At 45.0% G+C, this 15151-nt stretch overlaps 1 protein-coding gene across 2 annotated transcripts in view; it reads right to left on the bottom strand.

Annotated features, from left to right (window-relative positions):
• The window catches only part of STOX2 (storkhead box 2), a 94873-nt gene that overhangs the window by 15653 nt on the left and 64069 nt on the right, over positions 1-15151 (bottom strand). For both annotated transcript variants that reach the window (XR_015714016.1, XM_087814078.1), the window contains exon 2: positions 5797-5949. Coding sequence is in view for 1 of the 2 variants with exons in the window: in XM_087814078.1 (XP_087670204.1) it covers positions 5797-5949 (153 nt within the window). In the remaining variant the exon portion in view is untranslated. The remainder of the gene's footprint in view (positions 1-5796; positions 5950-15151) is intronic.

Genomic DNA, 15151 nt, shown 5'->3' with positions numbered 1-15151 from the left:
TAACACAACGATAGTATCTGTCTATCTAAACATAGAGAAGGTCCCGTAAATTACGGTATGAAAGATAAAAAATGGGGGGGTCAGGGGACTGGGTGAAAGATGGGAGGGCGTTGGGGGAGGGGTGAAAAAGCTAAAAGCACAAATTGGTAGTTACAGAACAGTCACAGGGATGAAAAGTACAGCACAGGGAATGTAGTCAGTAATATTGTAATAGAACTACGCATGCTCTCAGATGGGTACAAGATTTATTGGGGCGATCACTTAGTAAGTTACGTAATGTCCAATCCCTGGGTTATACACCTGACACTAATATAATATTATATGTCAACTGTCATGGAAAAATAAAAAGTTATTGTTTTAAACGGGGCACCTGTACAGGACACTTACCATGAATGGAGCCCGCAGGACTCGACGTTGCTCTGGGTGGGTCAGTGAGTGAGTGGTGAGTGAATGTGAAGGCGAGGACATCACTGTAGACTTTAGAGACACTGTCCCACAAGCCCTCTCCCTGTTTCCTTCCCCACAGGGTCAGAAATAGAACATCGAACTGTCGATGCCACTCCATGAACAGGGGTGTGGGCTGGACTGATTGGAAACACCGAGAAGAAGCTGCTGGGTAGGGTGCAGATCACCAACATAGTGACAGTCAGGAGGGACTGGAAGGTGGCCTGAGGATCAGTGGGAATGAAAATCAGGATGGAGAGAGAAGGAACATAGGGGTTGCGATGGAGATGTGGTTTGGCTACTGCACGGTGCTGCGGTGCTCAGACTAAGGAACTTGTGGTCACAAAAGGAGGGTGTTAAACATGGAGAAGGTGCAGAACTGAAGGCTCAATATTTTGACTTTGGAAATTTGGTTCCATTGACCTATTGGGCACAAAGGGCTCTCTATGGCCTTGAATTGATGGAAGAAAGAAAACTAATCTATGCTTTATGTCATTACAACCTGCAAATATTTCCCAAGTCCAGGGACAGGATGGCTCCACACTGCCATACAGAGCTTCGATAAAGGGACAGTGGCACTGAATACCTGTTAGGGTAGCTCCCGTGGACCTGTGTCCCTGTATAGGACCTCAGGTTCTCGACAAAGAATTTACAGCAATGTTTTCTGAAGACCATCTGCCCAGGTCTGGGAGGCTTCTGAATATGCAGCAGTGGGGGACGGGCTCTTCTGCGCCGAGGCAGGTCAGTGGCTGACAGACTGGGATGTAATCTGTGCACTCAGAATTGAGGTGCTGTGAGCGAGAGGGAATCTACTGCCAAGTCCCACAGAGATCGCTCCCATCAGAGAAAAAAATTCTTCCTGAACCACATGTTCTTCCGTTTCTTACAGGAAATTCAACTCCATTATAATGTTATGGGGACCACCATCCTATATATGGTCTGTTGTTCGCCAAAACATCATATGAGGTGCGTGATGGTAGTTCGGAAACAGGTCAGGTTGAATCATACGGCCAATACTCAACGGTGTCTGACCCCCCCCCCAAAAATACAACTTCAGTGAAGACTGAAAGCTTGGGCTCCAGGGCCAGACTGCTGGATAGAAATACACTGCTGTTCATTGATTGACAGGCTGAATTAGCCCCCACCCCCGGCCATTCATATGCTGAAGTCCTAACCCCCAGGACCTCAGAATGTGATCCTTATTTGAAGATAGAGTCTCTAGAGCTAATCAAGTTAAAATGAGGTCATTTGGTGGGTCCTAATCCAATATGAGGACTCAGAAGGGAAATCTGGACACAGAGACATGCATAGAGGGAAGACAAGAAGAGAACTGGGAGAAGACAGCTATCCACTAGCCAAGGAGACAGTCCTGGAACAGATTTTTCCCTCACAGCCTTCAGAGGGAACCAACCAACTCTACTGACACCTTGATCTTGGACCCTCAGCCTCCAGAACTGTAAGACAATATATTCCTGTCCTTTAAGCCACCTATACTATGGTATGGCTGCTCTACGAAACTGATACAGCTGGTATCATCTTAGGCAACTTACTTAACCTCTCTGAGTCTCTATTTACTGTCATCAAGTGTAGATCATAATAGTACCTATCCTCACAGGGCTGCTGTGAGTTTAAATGAGTTTAATGTATGTAAACAGGGCCTGACATACAATGAGTTTTTTGTGGTGTTTTTTTAAATATATCTTTATTGATTTCAGAGAGAGGAAGGGGGGGGAGAGAGAGAAACATCAATGATGAGAGAGTCACTGATCGGCTGCAGCCCGCAACCCAGGCATGTGCCCTGACCAGGAATCAAACCCTGATCTCCTGGATCCTAGGTCGATGCTCAACCGCTGAGCCACGCCCGGCTGGGCCAGTTCTTAATACATATTAGCTATTAGTAGTCTCAACTTTGGGTCAGGACCCATGGAAACCTAGATTGCCTTCAAAGTACACTGTATAGCAACTTAGAGCAGCAGCGTAAGCTGAGAAATTTGGGTTCCCCCAATCTTTCCAAAACTATGGAGGTGGGATAGGAACACATTAGAAATGGCCTGGAGTCCCCAAGGGAAGAGAGGCCAGGAATATGATATAACACACCGCCGTGTGCGTCACCACCTTCGGAAGGCATCCTTAGTGACCCAGGTAGAAAAGGTAACATCACCCATGAAGAATGTGTTATTTCATAGAATTGTTTGTCGACCTGCATGCTTTCCTTTCCATCTAAGCTCTACTCCTGAGAAGCATACATGGTTTTCATGCAAATGATTTCAAGACTGGGATAATCACAATTTTTCCTTAAATTTCATGAGAGTATCTGCACAAAATAAAAACAAAGTCCCACTGAATTACTGGTATAACCTAAACCGTATTTACTCAATTCTTGAGAGCCAGCCTAAAACAAAAAGTGCCTTCACATGAGAGAAGCAACCTAAAAGAGCTGCTAAGCTCTACTGACAATCAGGACCTTTTGCTGAACAACTTCAGGGGGCGCCATTCACACAGAATTCAGTCCCTGGGATGAGAGCACAGTCTCATTCTCATGAATGGCACCCCCTGGAGCTGTGTGGCACAGCCATCCAGATAACAAACCCACGTGTAAAACTGAGTGTAGCTTATGTGGTAGTACACATGCAATCAATATTAAAATAGGAAGAAGTTTTTCAAAAAATGGTAAGGCTCATTTATAAAACTTCACAATTGAGTTTACTATGCGCTACACTAAAGGAAAGGGCTCAATTCATAACAATAGCTATTACTACAAAACAAAACTTTCACTGTAGTCTAGAATTTGGTGATTGTAGGCCTTCCAAGTGATGGTCTCAGAATCCTTACAAAACTATGCAGAGTCATGACTACAAGGTAATCATTCCTTCCCATTAAGAATAAGCTCTCTGATTGTCCCCAAAAGATGGAATGAGAAGGAGTTTCCACAGAGACTTTGTATCTAAAATGTTTATGTCTTGGATTTGCAAGTATATCAATCCGATTATGTTTAATTTGGAAAAACAAACTAGAAACATTCCCTGTTCAATCCATTTTCTATACTTCTACCTGGGCGTTTTTGAAAGCTTTTCCTGAAAGTCACTGATATTGATGACGATCATTTTATCATTTTATTAGTACTGACTGCTATTTTGAATTATCTATGAAATCTAGGGTTCCACTAGGTATCCGGTAGGGGTCACCCATCACCTGAAAGAGATATGGTTGTGATGGATATCTGTAACATTTGCATGTCCCATCACTTCCAGATTCTACCCCCGAAGTTCATCATGAATTCAGATGTTGAGAGTTTAAAGAACAAAGACAAGCTTTTCATCCACGCTGGCCCCTCTCTTACCTTCCTACTGAAAGGGAAGGGGTTTGCCCGAAGCTAACAAGGACAGACAAACAGTCAAACAGGGAAGAACATTCAGAGGTCATAAACTGCTATAAAACTTAAGATAATTTATAGGTTGTGAGGGTGGGTTCCTGGAGTTTTTAAACAGTACACATAATTTCACACATATTAATTGGAAACCTGAAAGGGAAAATCACCAGGCAAAGTGGGGAGACTGAATATGGTCAATCACTACTTAGTTTAGAAGCAGTCTTTCTGCCCTCTCCCCACATGGGGTCATTTCTCCACACCTTGACCTGGAGTTTGGCAATGAAACGCTAGTGGGTGTGGCATGACCAAAGGGCTGAAGAGCCCTTGTGCAACTGGGGGGGCTCTCTTGTGCCTCTGCCGCCTCAGTGCACAAAATAGGACTGTGCTTGTCACCTCTTTCAGAGAAGATGGGGTACAGGTAGAGCAGAGCCACCTGGCTGGGACCCGTCTGAACTGGCTGACTCCGGAGAACCTACAAACACATTAGCTAAATAAATGTTTATTGCTGTATGCCGTTGATGTTTTGGGATTGTTTGTTACCCAACTTTTTTGCAGCAAACCCTAACTGATACAACCAACAGTTTATATAGGATGTGCCAAAAAACGTATACACGCTTTAACAGCTGATAACTCACTGAATCGTCCCTCCTTTTCAGGTTTAACTGATTTGAAATAACAGGTGAGGCCAGACTAAGCTTTGAACAAAGAAAATTTATCCTAAAGTGCCACTAAACTTTTTTATGGGGACATATAAAAGATAAAAGTTTATGGTACAAAACCAACACAGTCGATGAACTGAGGGCGCACAAACACCAAACGAAATGATTCTTGATGTTTGCGATTCCACTGCTTCGCGTTATCAGCAGCGCCTGGACCAGAACAGTCATCAGCTTGAAAACAGGCACTGATAAAAAAAAATATTCATTTCTGTAGGTTCTTTTACATTTTGAAAATGAACTGTATGTTAATAAACACTGACTTTATAATCATTCAAGGTATATATACATTTTTGGGGGGCACCCTGTATTTACTAAGGTCTCTTCTCAGTTGAACGAAAAAACACGTGGAGCATTTGTGTTTAATGTAAGCTCTATTTCAACCGAGGTGTAGGCTGCATCCAAACCAAGCTGGCAAGCTGGCGGCCCAATAACATGTATTATTTGACTTGCACGTCATCGGCATACACGTGGTAAAATGTGCACGCACACGACTGCCAATATTTAGGGTAAAGTACAGATGGCACATAAAGCTGAATTTCCAGATTCCCTTGAAAATGGGATTTGGCAAGTCTGGCAGGGCCCTACATTTTTGGGGGGACAGGGAATAACATACTGCGGCTGAGCAGCGGGCCGCCTCTCCCGAGATGGGCTGCAGTCCTTAGCTTACCCCCGCGCCTAACACCTTCTAGCACCAGAGGCGTCCCCGGCCCCCACACAGCAGCTGGGCTATTGCCTTCTTATCATGACCGTTAACAGAAAGCATTTTATTTTTTTCTCTCGCCATGAGACCTTAACTAATTTACCAAATATCATCTTCTTAAAGCTCATCCGGCCATGACGTAAGCATGCCAGACAAGTTTATTTTTGACATCGCTCTCTCCTCGGTTGCATCTCTCAGGACTAGAACTTTCCGTCACTTCTGATTCGCTCCCACGAATCCTGACGTTCGTGTATTTAAAGGAGGCTGTCCTGCAGAGGTCACACGGAATCTCGGGAATTTCTGCCAGAATTCCTCACGGATTCCAATCTAATTTCTTTTTCTCGGTGCCAATTAAAGAAGTATTACGGCTGAAGAAGGGAAATTATTTTTGAAGTGACACGGGTGCTTTAATTTTTAATCACAAGACTAAAGAACGTTTCTGGTCAGTTTCGGCAAAGATTTATTTTTCTGTTGGGTTTAAACACGAGGGGAGGTGTCCGTTCGCAGTCCCTGCGCAGCCAGAGCTCGTCCCTTTGGGAAGTGCTGCATGCGTCTCCCATTACCTGGGAAGCACGTGGTCAGGTGCTCCATCAGCGCTTCTTGGGTGACAGGTTTTCGTGCCGAGTTCATTGCTGAGATGGCCAAGCAAAGGATTTCCCCAAGTGGAATAAACTGAGATTGACTGATGGGAGACATACTGATTGGTGATACATCACCTGCAGAAAGACAATTTTCAAGTGAGCGGCTCATTGAAAGATCCGGCCATCTGTCACTCACACACCTCGCACACCCACGCCCCTCCCATGACTCCTGCCTAGTCCCTGTATCATGAGTACGGTCACCTCCAAACACTGACGCCCTTCACACAAGCACAGCCCGTCCACTCAGGTGGAAAGACCTGCCCAGAACAGCGGAGGCTCCAGTGGCCTCGACAAACAAAACCTGCCTTTAAAACCTGAGCGCTCGTTTAAACGGACATATTACCAAAAGGCTCAAAACCGTGAGACTTTGAGAAATGATCTTGGCTTTTATTAACTTGGGGCCGATTTCTTTATTAACTGCCATCCACATCTGGACAGATGCATCTGTGGTAACTTGAGGATTCATTCATTCATTCAAATGGTGAGTGCCCTTTAGGGTCAGGTGTCTGCTGGGGGCTTGGGAACTTTAATAAGGCTCCTTCCCCAAAACACCTCAAGGAGTTTCTATTCGAGTAGAGGAGACAGACAAGTAGAGTTCAAGTGCACCAGAGGAGGCTGAACACCAAGGCTCAGGAGTGTGTGTGTGGGGGGGGGGGCTCAGAAGCAGGAAATGAGAAGTTTTGCTGAGGGTCTGCAGGTTGAATCCAGGGCTGAGGTAGGAGTGTGTGGGCGGCGGGGAGGGGAGGGGAGGTGATGGAGGGGGTGGTAGGCCCACAGGTACGTAGCAACCGTCAGAGGAAAGAGCTGGGTGCTCAAGGCCTTGATGCTATGAAGGATGGTGAGCCACAGAGGGAATTGAAGGAATGACACAGCCAGATGCGAATTCAGAAAGATGACTGTTGGCTGCATAAAGAACGGAGCAAGGGAGCAGGGAAGCGCAGATTCCATCCAGGAGGGGCTGTGGCCTCCTGCACAGGTTTGCATCTAAAAGATGCAAAGGGAGACTGGGGCTCTGGAAGACGCAACAACAGGCAATGCACATATGTCTTCGTTCCTGCCATCTCCACGTCACAGTGTGGTGATTTTCAAGTTCCACTCTAAGACTTCCCAGCCCCCAAGAGAGGGGGAGGCTGGGAGAGCAGGAAAGTCTGCTCCTGACACCCGGGTGTCCCGTTTCGTACTTTGGGGTTCTGTAAGGTTTCACTTGAATAAAGGCCCGACAGAAAGAGGGTGAAACCTATGAGCAGAGGAGAGTATCTGTGAGCTTCTAAGTTTATTTCCCACATGTGCTGACATCATCTCTGCTCTCCTGTTTCCTAAGCATGATTCCTCTCTTATAATCAGCTACCACGGCTAGCCAGCACCGAGACTCGGGTCAGCCTGCAGCATTAAGCAACACCATCCCCCGAAGGGGGTGGACCAGCCTCCTCACTGTCAGGCACTTAGAGCTGTATCCAGCCCTACCCTAGTTTGATGGGAGTCTAGAGTCCCTTTGGGAAAGAATGTAAACCCTGCTTCGATGGGCTGAATGGGAAATGGTTTGATGGACGAAACCAGGCAACAGGGCCTGGGAATGAAAACCACCAGATGAGGGCGTAAGTCTAACAGGTGCACCAGACCAATCATCAGGATCCCAGAGTCAGAGGCCTCAACGCCCCCTGCCCCTAGCTCAGTTCAATGCTCCCCTCTGTCCTGCATCCCTTGGTGCTCCAATCAGCTCTGTGGAGGTGCCTTTCTCTGCCAAATGCATATGAGGAGAGTAAGATACTTTCCCCAAAACCAGAGAGAGCGAGGAGAACTGAAATTCAAAACAGGATAAGGCCAGCAGAGATAAAAATCAGCAGAAGCCAGGAACCAACCTAACTTAGAACCCACAAACTTCGGGGCCTTTGGGATGTAAGAATCATAAAGAGAAGGCCTCCGACTAGGGAGGGGGTGGGAGTGGGGGGGACAATGGGGGAAAAAGGGGGACATTTGTAATAGTTTCAACAATAAAGATAAATTTCAAAAAGAGAGAGAGAGAGAGAAAGAGAAGGACCTGAGAGATTCATGCAAGTATCTGATGGGATAGCAGTAGGTGAAGCTAGAACACGGAACCGCAGGCCTGCCCTGTGGATATGAGTTTTGCTCACTGGCTGGCGACGCTCAGTTCATTTGGTGACTCAGAAATGGCAGAATCATGTGACTGGACCACTTCAGTAGGCCAGTGTGCTACTCTCTGGAAGAGTAGATTTAAATATTTAAAAAACGGTTGTACCCTTAAATTTAAACAAAATCTTGTTCTAAAGCCTAATGTGTAGGAGATGGACTAGTGGGGCCGTGAATGAGGAGAGGGAGGAGTTTGGAGCTGCACCTGTTCAACTCCCCACTCCCCTTGGGGGGCCTGCAGCTCAGCCACGGCCACTCCAGAGATCTCTCCTGCGACTCCTTCCCTCCCTCCGCCTTCTTTCTGCAGGAGAGGACAGGCTTCCCGATGAGTTGCTAGGTTGGCCATGCGGACAACCTGCACAATTAAGGACTTCTCAGAAGATCCACAATACAAAATTACTAAATCTGAGTTTTTTAAATGTAGGTCTATTTTCTGATTTTGTATATGTTGCAGGGAACTTGATCTCTCTGTAAAAAAGAAATAACTATTAGCAAAATTAACTAGTTTAGGTCGTGTTTGCCCTTGTGCTTTTAGCTGAAATTATTTGTTTAGTTTAACTGCCGTCTTCTAAGCGAATGTCTTTTCGTTCATTGCAGCCACATTTAAGAGACAGCATGCTTTAAGTGTCTGGATTGCATTTGCTTTGAAAAGCAAATAATAATAAAGAATATATGCAATAACTTTTAACTCGGAATATAGGACAAAATGGAATTTGGAGGCTTTTAGTGACTATCTCCATGTCATCTCGTGTGTATACTGCACTCAGATAAATTAATTTCCACTCCCTTCCCACCCAGCCCCATCGGCAGTCCTGTTTACTCTGAGTCCAAATGCTTCCTGGATCTCTTCCCTTTGCTCCATCCCTGCTCCAAACCACCACCACCTCTGCCCTAGCCCATCAGATCAGCTGGGTGCGCAGCGTTCCCTCCTGCCGACACTCCCTTCTTCACAGAGCAGCCAGGCCTTCTTACAAAAGCATAAACACGCCACTCCCCACCTAACACCCTACAGTGACTGCCAACTGCACCTAGAAGATCGGACTGTCAGCTGTCCGCTGGGACCTTCCCCACAGCTCCCCACCTGGTGTCTGAAAATCGCTCGGAGGTGTGGAAAAACCACACACACTGGAACTGGTACCAGACTCTCACCAAGCTGCTGTCTTCACTCCCTGAGAGTGGGTGGGTGCGTGTGTGCGTGTGTGCGCGTGTGTGTGTCCTGGTGTACTGTCTGTCTCACCCACAAGAATATAAGCTCCTGGACAGCAGGAAACATGAGCCACGTTCCCACCACTTTCCCAGTGCGTAGAGTAATGCAGAGCTTACATCAGACACCCCATAAAAGTTTGTTGAATGAATGAATATCCATTTATAACATTATAACCCAAGAAATTTCTCAGGGTATTTAAAGGACTATGACTGTATTCATATATTTGCTCAATACCTAAAAAACAAACAAAAATTAATAAAAGACCAACTATACCTAATTTATATGCAATTTCTAAGACTCCCCTTATTACTAATAATAATTCCCCCAAATATAGCAGTTAAAATAGAAAACTAATATATGCTAAGGAATGGTTTAGGACATGCATTTAAGATCTGTACTAAAGAAATCATAGATATCTTTCAAACAACACAACACATAATTCAAGTTTACCACAATTTTCTGTGGATCTTATATCAGACCTGCTTAATGAGTCAACTAGTCATTGTTAAAATATAGTACCAGAAAATTCTTCCAACTGGGCCACATTCACACTCAAAGAAAACAAGGGGCTCTAATACTGCTAAAACGCTCTTGGTCATCAGAAACTACCACATTTTGCATAAACTATGAATTGCTGCTTGTCTATAATTTATAAAGTTTCCTACTGTCAGAATTAGTTCTGACACATTCGTAAAGACAACTCATCTAAAAGCTTATAGCTACTTTGTAGGCTAACAAATTCTTTCTCAACTGCAGTAATTCTGTCCGACTGCTCTAACAAGAAGGGGTAAATAGGTTGTATTTCAGCTTTATTTTCTTACAAACATCCATTTAGGTACAGTCCTCGGGGAACATTCGTCAAATCCAGGATGATTCAGATAAAACCAAGCACGGTGCCTTGGACAGAGTAAGCGTTCCATAAATTTCCAGTAAGTGAATTTAAAATGTGAGAAGACATGAAGATGTTACCACGGTAAGTACACATCTCTGCTTATAAGGGCATTTAACCTCAAATGCAAAATACCTCAGTGAATACTTGGATATTGCTTTCCTCTAGGGTGCCACTTAGCTGAGAGGCATGAGGACCGAGAGGAGTTTGCCCAGTGATAAGGATGGAGACCATGGGAGGTGAGAGAGAACACGTGCGGAGCACAGAGCAGCATGCCGAGCCCGGGGGAAGGGGGGGGGTGCTGGGCAAACTGGCACCACTGGGGCAGGCCGGTGGTGAGATGGAGAGAAAAGCAGAGGCCAGATCCTGGTTGACCAGAAGGCTTCAGTCTTATCCTAGAAGCCAGACCCTGGTTGACCAGAAGGCTTCAGTCTTATCCTAGAAGCTAGACCCTGGTTGACCAGAAGGCTTTGACCTTATTTTTGATGCTGATGAGGAACCATTACATGTATTTATACAGAGGAATCGCATGACATAGTTGTGCTAGAAAATCACTCTGTGCAACTGTGGGGAGCAAACCAGTGACCATGACAATCACCCAGGCAACTGACAAGAAGGGTCTGGACGACCGGCGGGAATCAGGCGTACGTTCACTTCTCTGTCTTTCACTGTCTACAGCTCGTTACCAACTCATAGCTTCCTCACTCACATACATGTTTACTATTTAAACCCCTCCCTCTTCTCCTGTCCAACTTTTGGCCAGATACTTTAGCTGGAATTATTTCAGAAAATTATCTCTCATATAATTCATCCTTTCAAGAAATACATCTGAGTGCCTATTACATACCCAATACCTTTAGGTACTCAAGCTCCAGAACTGTCCCTATCTTGGTTCTATTTGGGGGTAGGGAAACTCTACAAACCATACAGTAATAAAGCCCTGTCCTTTATGAATGCCATTTTCTTTTTCGGTCATTGAGTTCTCGGTACTCAATCTTTACATACAAGGGAGGACAACAAGACTCCTAGGATGTGACTTTCAGGACAACCTCCATGCATCCCCTCCCAAAAGATACCCATAGCTCTCCAAAAGACACCTACTCAAAAAGCAAACTTAAATCTATCTTCTTCCATCTAAAGTGCCCATCTTCGTACTAATGTATAAGGAACCACAACATAATAAATCACAACCTTGAAGTACCCCAAAGTCCATCTTCCACTTTAGCCTTCTTAATATTTTTATTTTTTGTTAATCTTCACCCAAGGATATTTTCTCCATTGATTTTAGAGAGAGTGGAAGGGAAGGGGGAGGGAGGAGAGAGAGAGAAACATCGATGTGAGAGAGACACATCAACTGGTTGCCTCCTGCACGTGCCTGGACCGGGGCTGGAACATGCAGCCCAGGTATGTGCCCTTGACCAATAATTGAACCCTTGACCCTTCAGTGTGTGGGCCGATGCTCTAACCACTAAGCCACACTGGCCAGGGCTAGCCTTCTTTAAATAATCATTTTTTTCAAGCACCAGCATTCCTGTTTCTTTCTCAGTACTATTTTTCATCACAAATGTCAATTTATCCTGTCCTCTGGATTGAACAGTTACCTTTGACTCTAAGGAAGTTCATGAACCAAAGCAACCTAACTATACTTGCAAGTACATATCTGAAACTGCACTGATTTGTAATTGGGAGGTTTCCCCATATGAATAGGCACTCGGGAGATGCTGTGAAAGTGCCCGTCTCTCACAACCACGTACAATGACCACTCTGCGTCTGGCTCCTCATCTGAGACGACAGCTTGGGTGAAACGACTTCAAACATTCCTTCAGGCTCTCAAATGCTCAGATTCCACATCGAGGCAGCAGAATTCAGGCACAGAAACAACACAGGACTCCCGTCTAGCTGCATTTCCATCTTGCTGGAGACACGATTTTAATGCTTATCCAATCTGAGGAAGTAGGCTTGAATTTTAAAAAGAATAACAAAATATGGGGCTATTAATTTTTCCCTTTTAATAAGGCTTCATAATTTGCACTTTCTAACTCAAAGTCTTGTTCAGCTTTGTTCCTCGCGACCAAAGTGAGCCTGTTTTTGTTCCCTGAACTGCCAGAATTAACACTAAAGTTAAAATTATAGATGCCAATAAAATTACCACATGCAGTAGATGCTGTGACTCATAAAAATGGTCCAACTTGCTTATAAAATGTGCAGGCGCACAGCAACAATACAACCCTATTCCTTTCAACAAGCCAGTCACAGAACTACTAATGGGCCAAGTTTTACCTTAAATACCCCTGGGCCTGGGGAAATCCTAAGCTCTCCGAGGTTAAGTAAACAAGTTCTCTGATGCCAAGCATCAGACAAATCTTGTGTTTTACAATTTAGTTCAATTTATTAACCCCAATTTTATGTATAAATGTCGTTCGGTTCTTTTAACAGACGGCCTACTACGATAATTTTTTTAAAAGTTGTTCTAAAGAAAACACGTTCCCTTCCTCTGCGCCCTCGCAGGCGGCAACACCCTTTCAGGGCAGAGCGCGCAGCGCCCATGAGCCCACAGGCCGCTACGTTCTAAGCAGCTCTCCTGTGAAACCAAATGACTGTACTTGGCTTTCCAATGTTTGTATTTGAAATTTAAAAGAAAACTGCCACTGAAAGAAGGCACTTTTACCCATTTATGGTGTGTTTGGTTTAAATGCCACTGATCTCAGAAATTTAAGGCGGGGCCCTCATTGCAAAAGTCAGTGGAGGGACAGCGGACATAAAAAGGAATTTCAGGACATTCAGAAATTTTCTAAGAGCTTCTCTAAAGTTTGTGAACGTTTTATTTCAACCCTTGATGGGTCTCTTAAAGAAGATCCAATTCCTAAGCTATTATTTGAATAAATTATTTTAATTCGAAGGACAATGTAAGTAAGCAGCTTTGGTTAGTAATACTGAAGTCAATGATGTCCGGTGTCAGCTCTTACTAAGAAACTTCTAATGAGAGTAGGTCTGAGCAAGAGCCAGAGAGATGGCATAGCTTGTGCGCACCCCCCCACACACCCCCCCACACCTCCCCCCCTCCCCCCCACAGGTTATGTCTACCACATCGCCTGAATCTTTCTGTCTAACACAGAGAGGTGTCTAAGGCAGCCAGCTGAGACGACGAATCAGTCGGCTCCTTGGTTTGCAAAAGAAACCCATCATCTTCCCCAGTCTATGAGTTTCCACTCGTCACGTTAACCACTGCTCTTGCTACTGTGACTTGACCCCTGATAAACAGCTGTCATAAGATGAGCAGAGACAGACAAGCGAGAAAAAGTGGAGGCTCAGGTAGAGAAGGGCAGGCAATGGGCACTGATGGGTGAGGCCCCCTTAGCCAGGAAGCCGATGCCGCCACCACTAGGATGGTGACTGATCCCTTCTCTAATCATGACCAGCTGACACCTTTGGACCATTCTGCTACTGCAATAGATTTGTAGTTTAAAAGTTACATGCTTCAGCCCTGGCCGGTGGCTCAGTTGGGTGGAGTGTCATCCCGTGCACCAAAAGGTTACAGGTTCGATTCCCAGTCAGGGCACATACCTAGGTTTGGGCTTGACCCCAGGTCGGGTGCACACAGGAAGCAACTGATCGATGTTTCACTCTCACATCAGTGTTCCTCTCTCACACTGATGTTTCTCTCTCTCTCTTCTCCTTCCTCTCTCTCTGTTGAATAATCAGGTACTATGCACAGAGACGAGGCAAGGAAGACCTTGCCAACTGCCAAGATGTTTCCCATCACCAGCTGGCACCTTGCTCTCCAGTCCCTCATCCAGGACTGAGTTAAAGCCATTTACCACCAAGGATAAAATCATGATGAAACACCAGTCCCCGCTGACAACAATTAATAAGATCTCTCTGGTATCACGTCATTCTGTAAGGCGCTGGCTAACGAGTCCCTGTGAAACGCAGTGTCTTCCTTTACTTTATTAAAAGGACGCCGTGCAGAATGGAATCTAAGCTCCGATTTTACCTCTCTTCCATCCCCCCCGGGTATCAGAACCCAGCCTAACGCGAGAGACATTAGATGCTCCGATTCCCATGGATGGTATCTCTCAACTACAGTTTAACGAATCAGTCTAGGATCTCCAGGGTCATTTCTGTCCCCTCTTTCTAAGTTACAGTCACCATAGCTGGTTTTCAAAATTGTGTCCTTTGCTTCATCAGTTTAGGAATCATAGCTTGACTGGGACTGATTTATGTAAAACGCAACTGTGATAGAAGAAGGCCTAGCTGAATACAGTTGGGACATGTGTATGTCGGTGGGTCCCAAATGAACACAAAATCATGCTGAATGGTGCTGCTGACTCCCCAACAACTGAACGCCCCCCACCCCTTCCGACTGCCATGGACGTGGTTACAAAAGAGCCACACGCTGTGTACAGGGATGAAACGGCACAGAGGGCAGAGCAGACACACAGAGAAAACTCCCGACTAACTGTACCTACAAGTAACCTTTCTCTCCAAAGTTCGGCACCAGAGACTACAGCAGAGGCCATGAACTTTGCCATCACAACCTTAGGTTCAGAGCCCACTCCCGCTCCTCAGGCGTTGTGTGAATTGTGGCAAATTATTTAATTTTTTTTGAGTCTTAATTTCTTCTTTGATTAAGTGTCCATAGTAATGTTTACGTCACAGAGTCACTGAGGGGATTAAATGGCATAATGGATGGGAGTGCTGGCACTGTCCCTGAGACCTAATAAATATTTAATAAATGGTAGTTAGTATTGAAAACTGTCTTCCCCAAGCCTATCTGAATTTATTCAATATACTCTTTTATGGTGCTTGAATTTCTACCAATAGGAAAGTCATCTGGTCCTAAAAAGAAACCTGTTTTTTAAAAAAACAGAGACATCTGTGGGAGGGCCAAGAGGCCAAAGGTCTTCCTTACGTTACAATTAATTAGTTCAGTCAGACTGCTCACCTCCTGATTCTTCTCTGTGAGCACGTGCACAGAATGAATGGAATATTTTGACCGGGAGGCAGAAAAGTTAATATTTATAACACATATA

This window comes from Miniopterus natalensis, chromosome 2 (genome assembly GCF_054644295.1).
Source record: "Miniopterus natalensis isolate mMinNat1 chromosome 2, mMinNat1.hap1, whole genome shotgun sequence".
Lineage (NCBI taxonomy): Eukaryota > Metazoa > Chordata > Mammalia > Chiroptera > Miniopteridae > Miniopterus > Miniopterus natalensis.
This window is presented reverse-complemented; position numbering and strand designations above follow the sequence as displayed.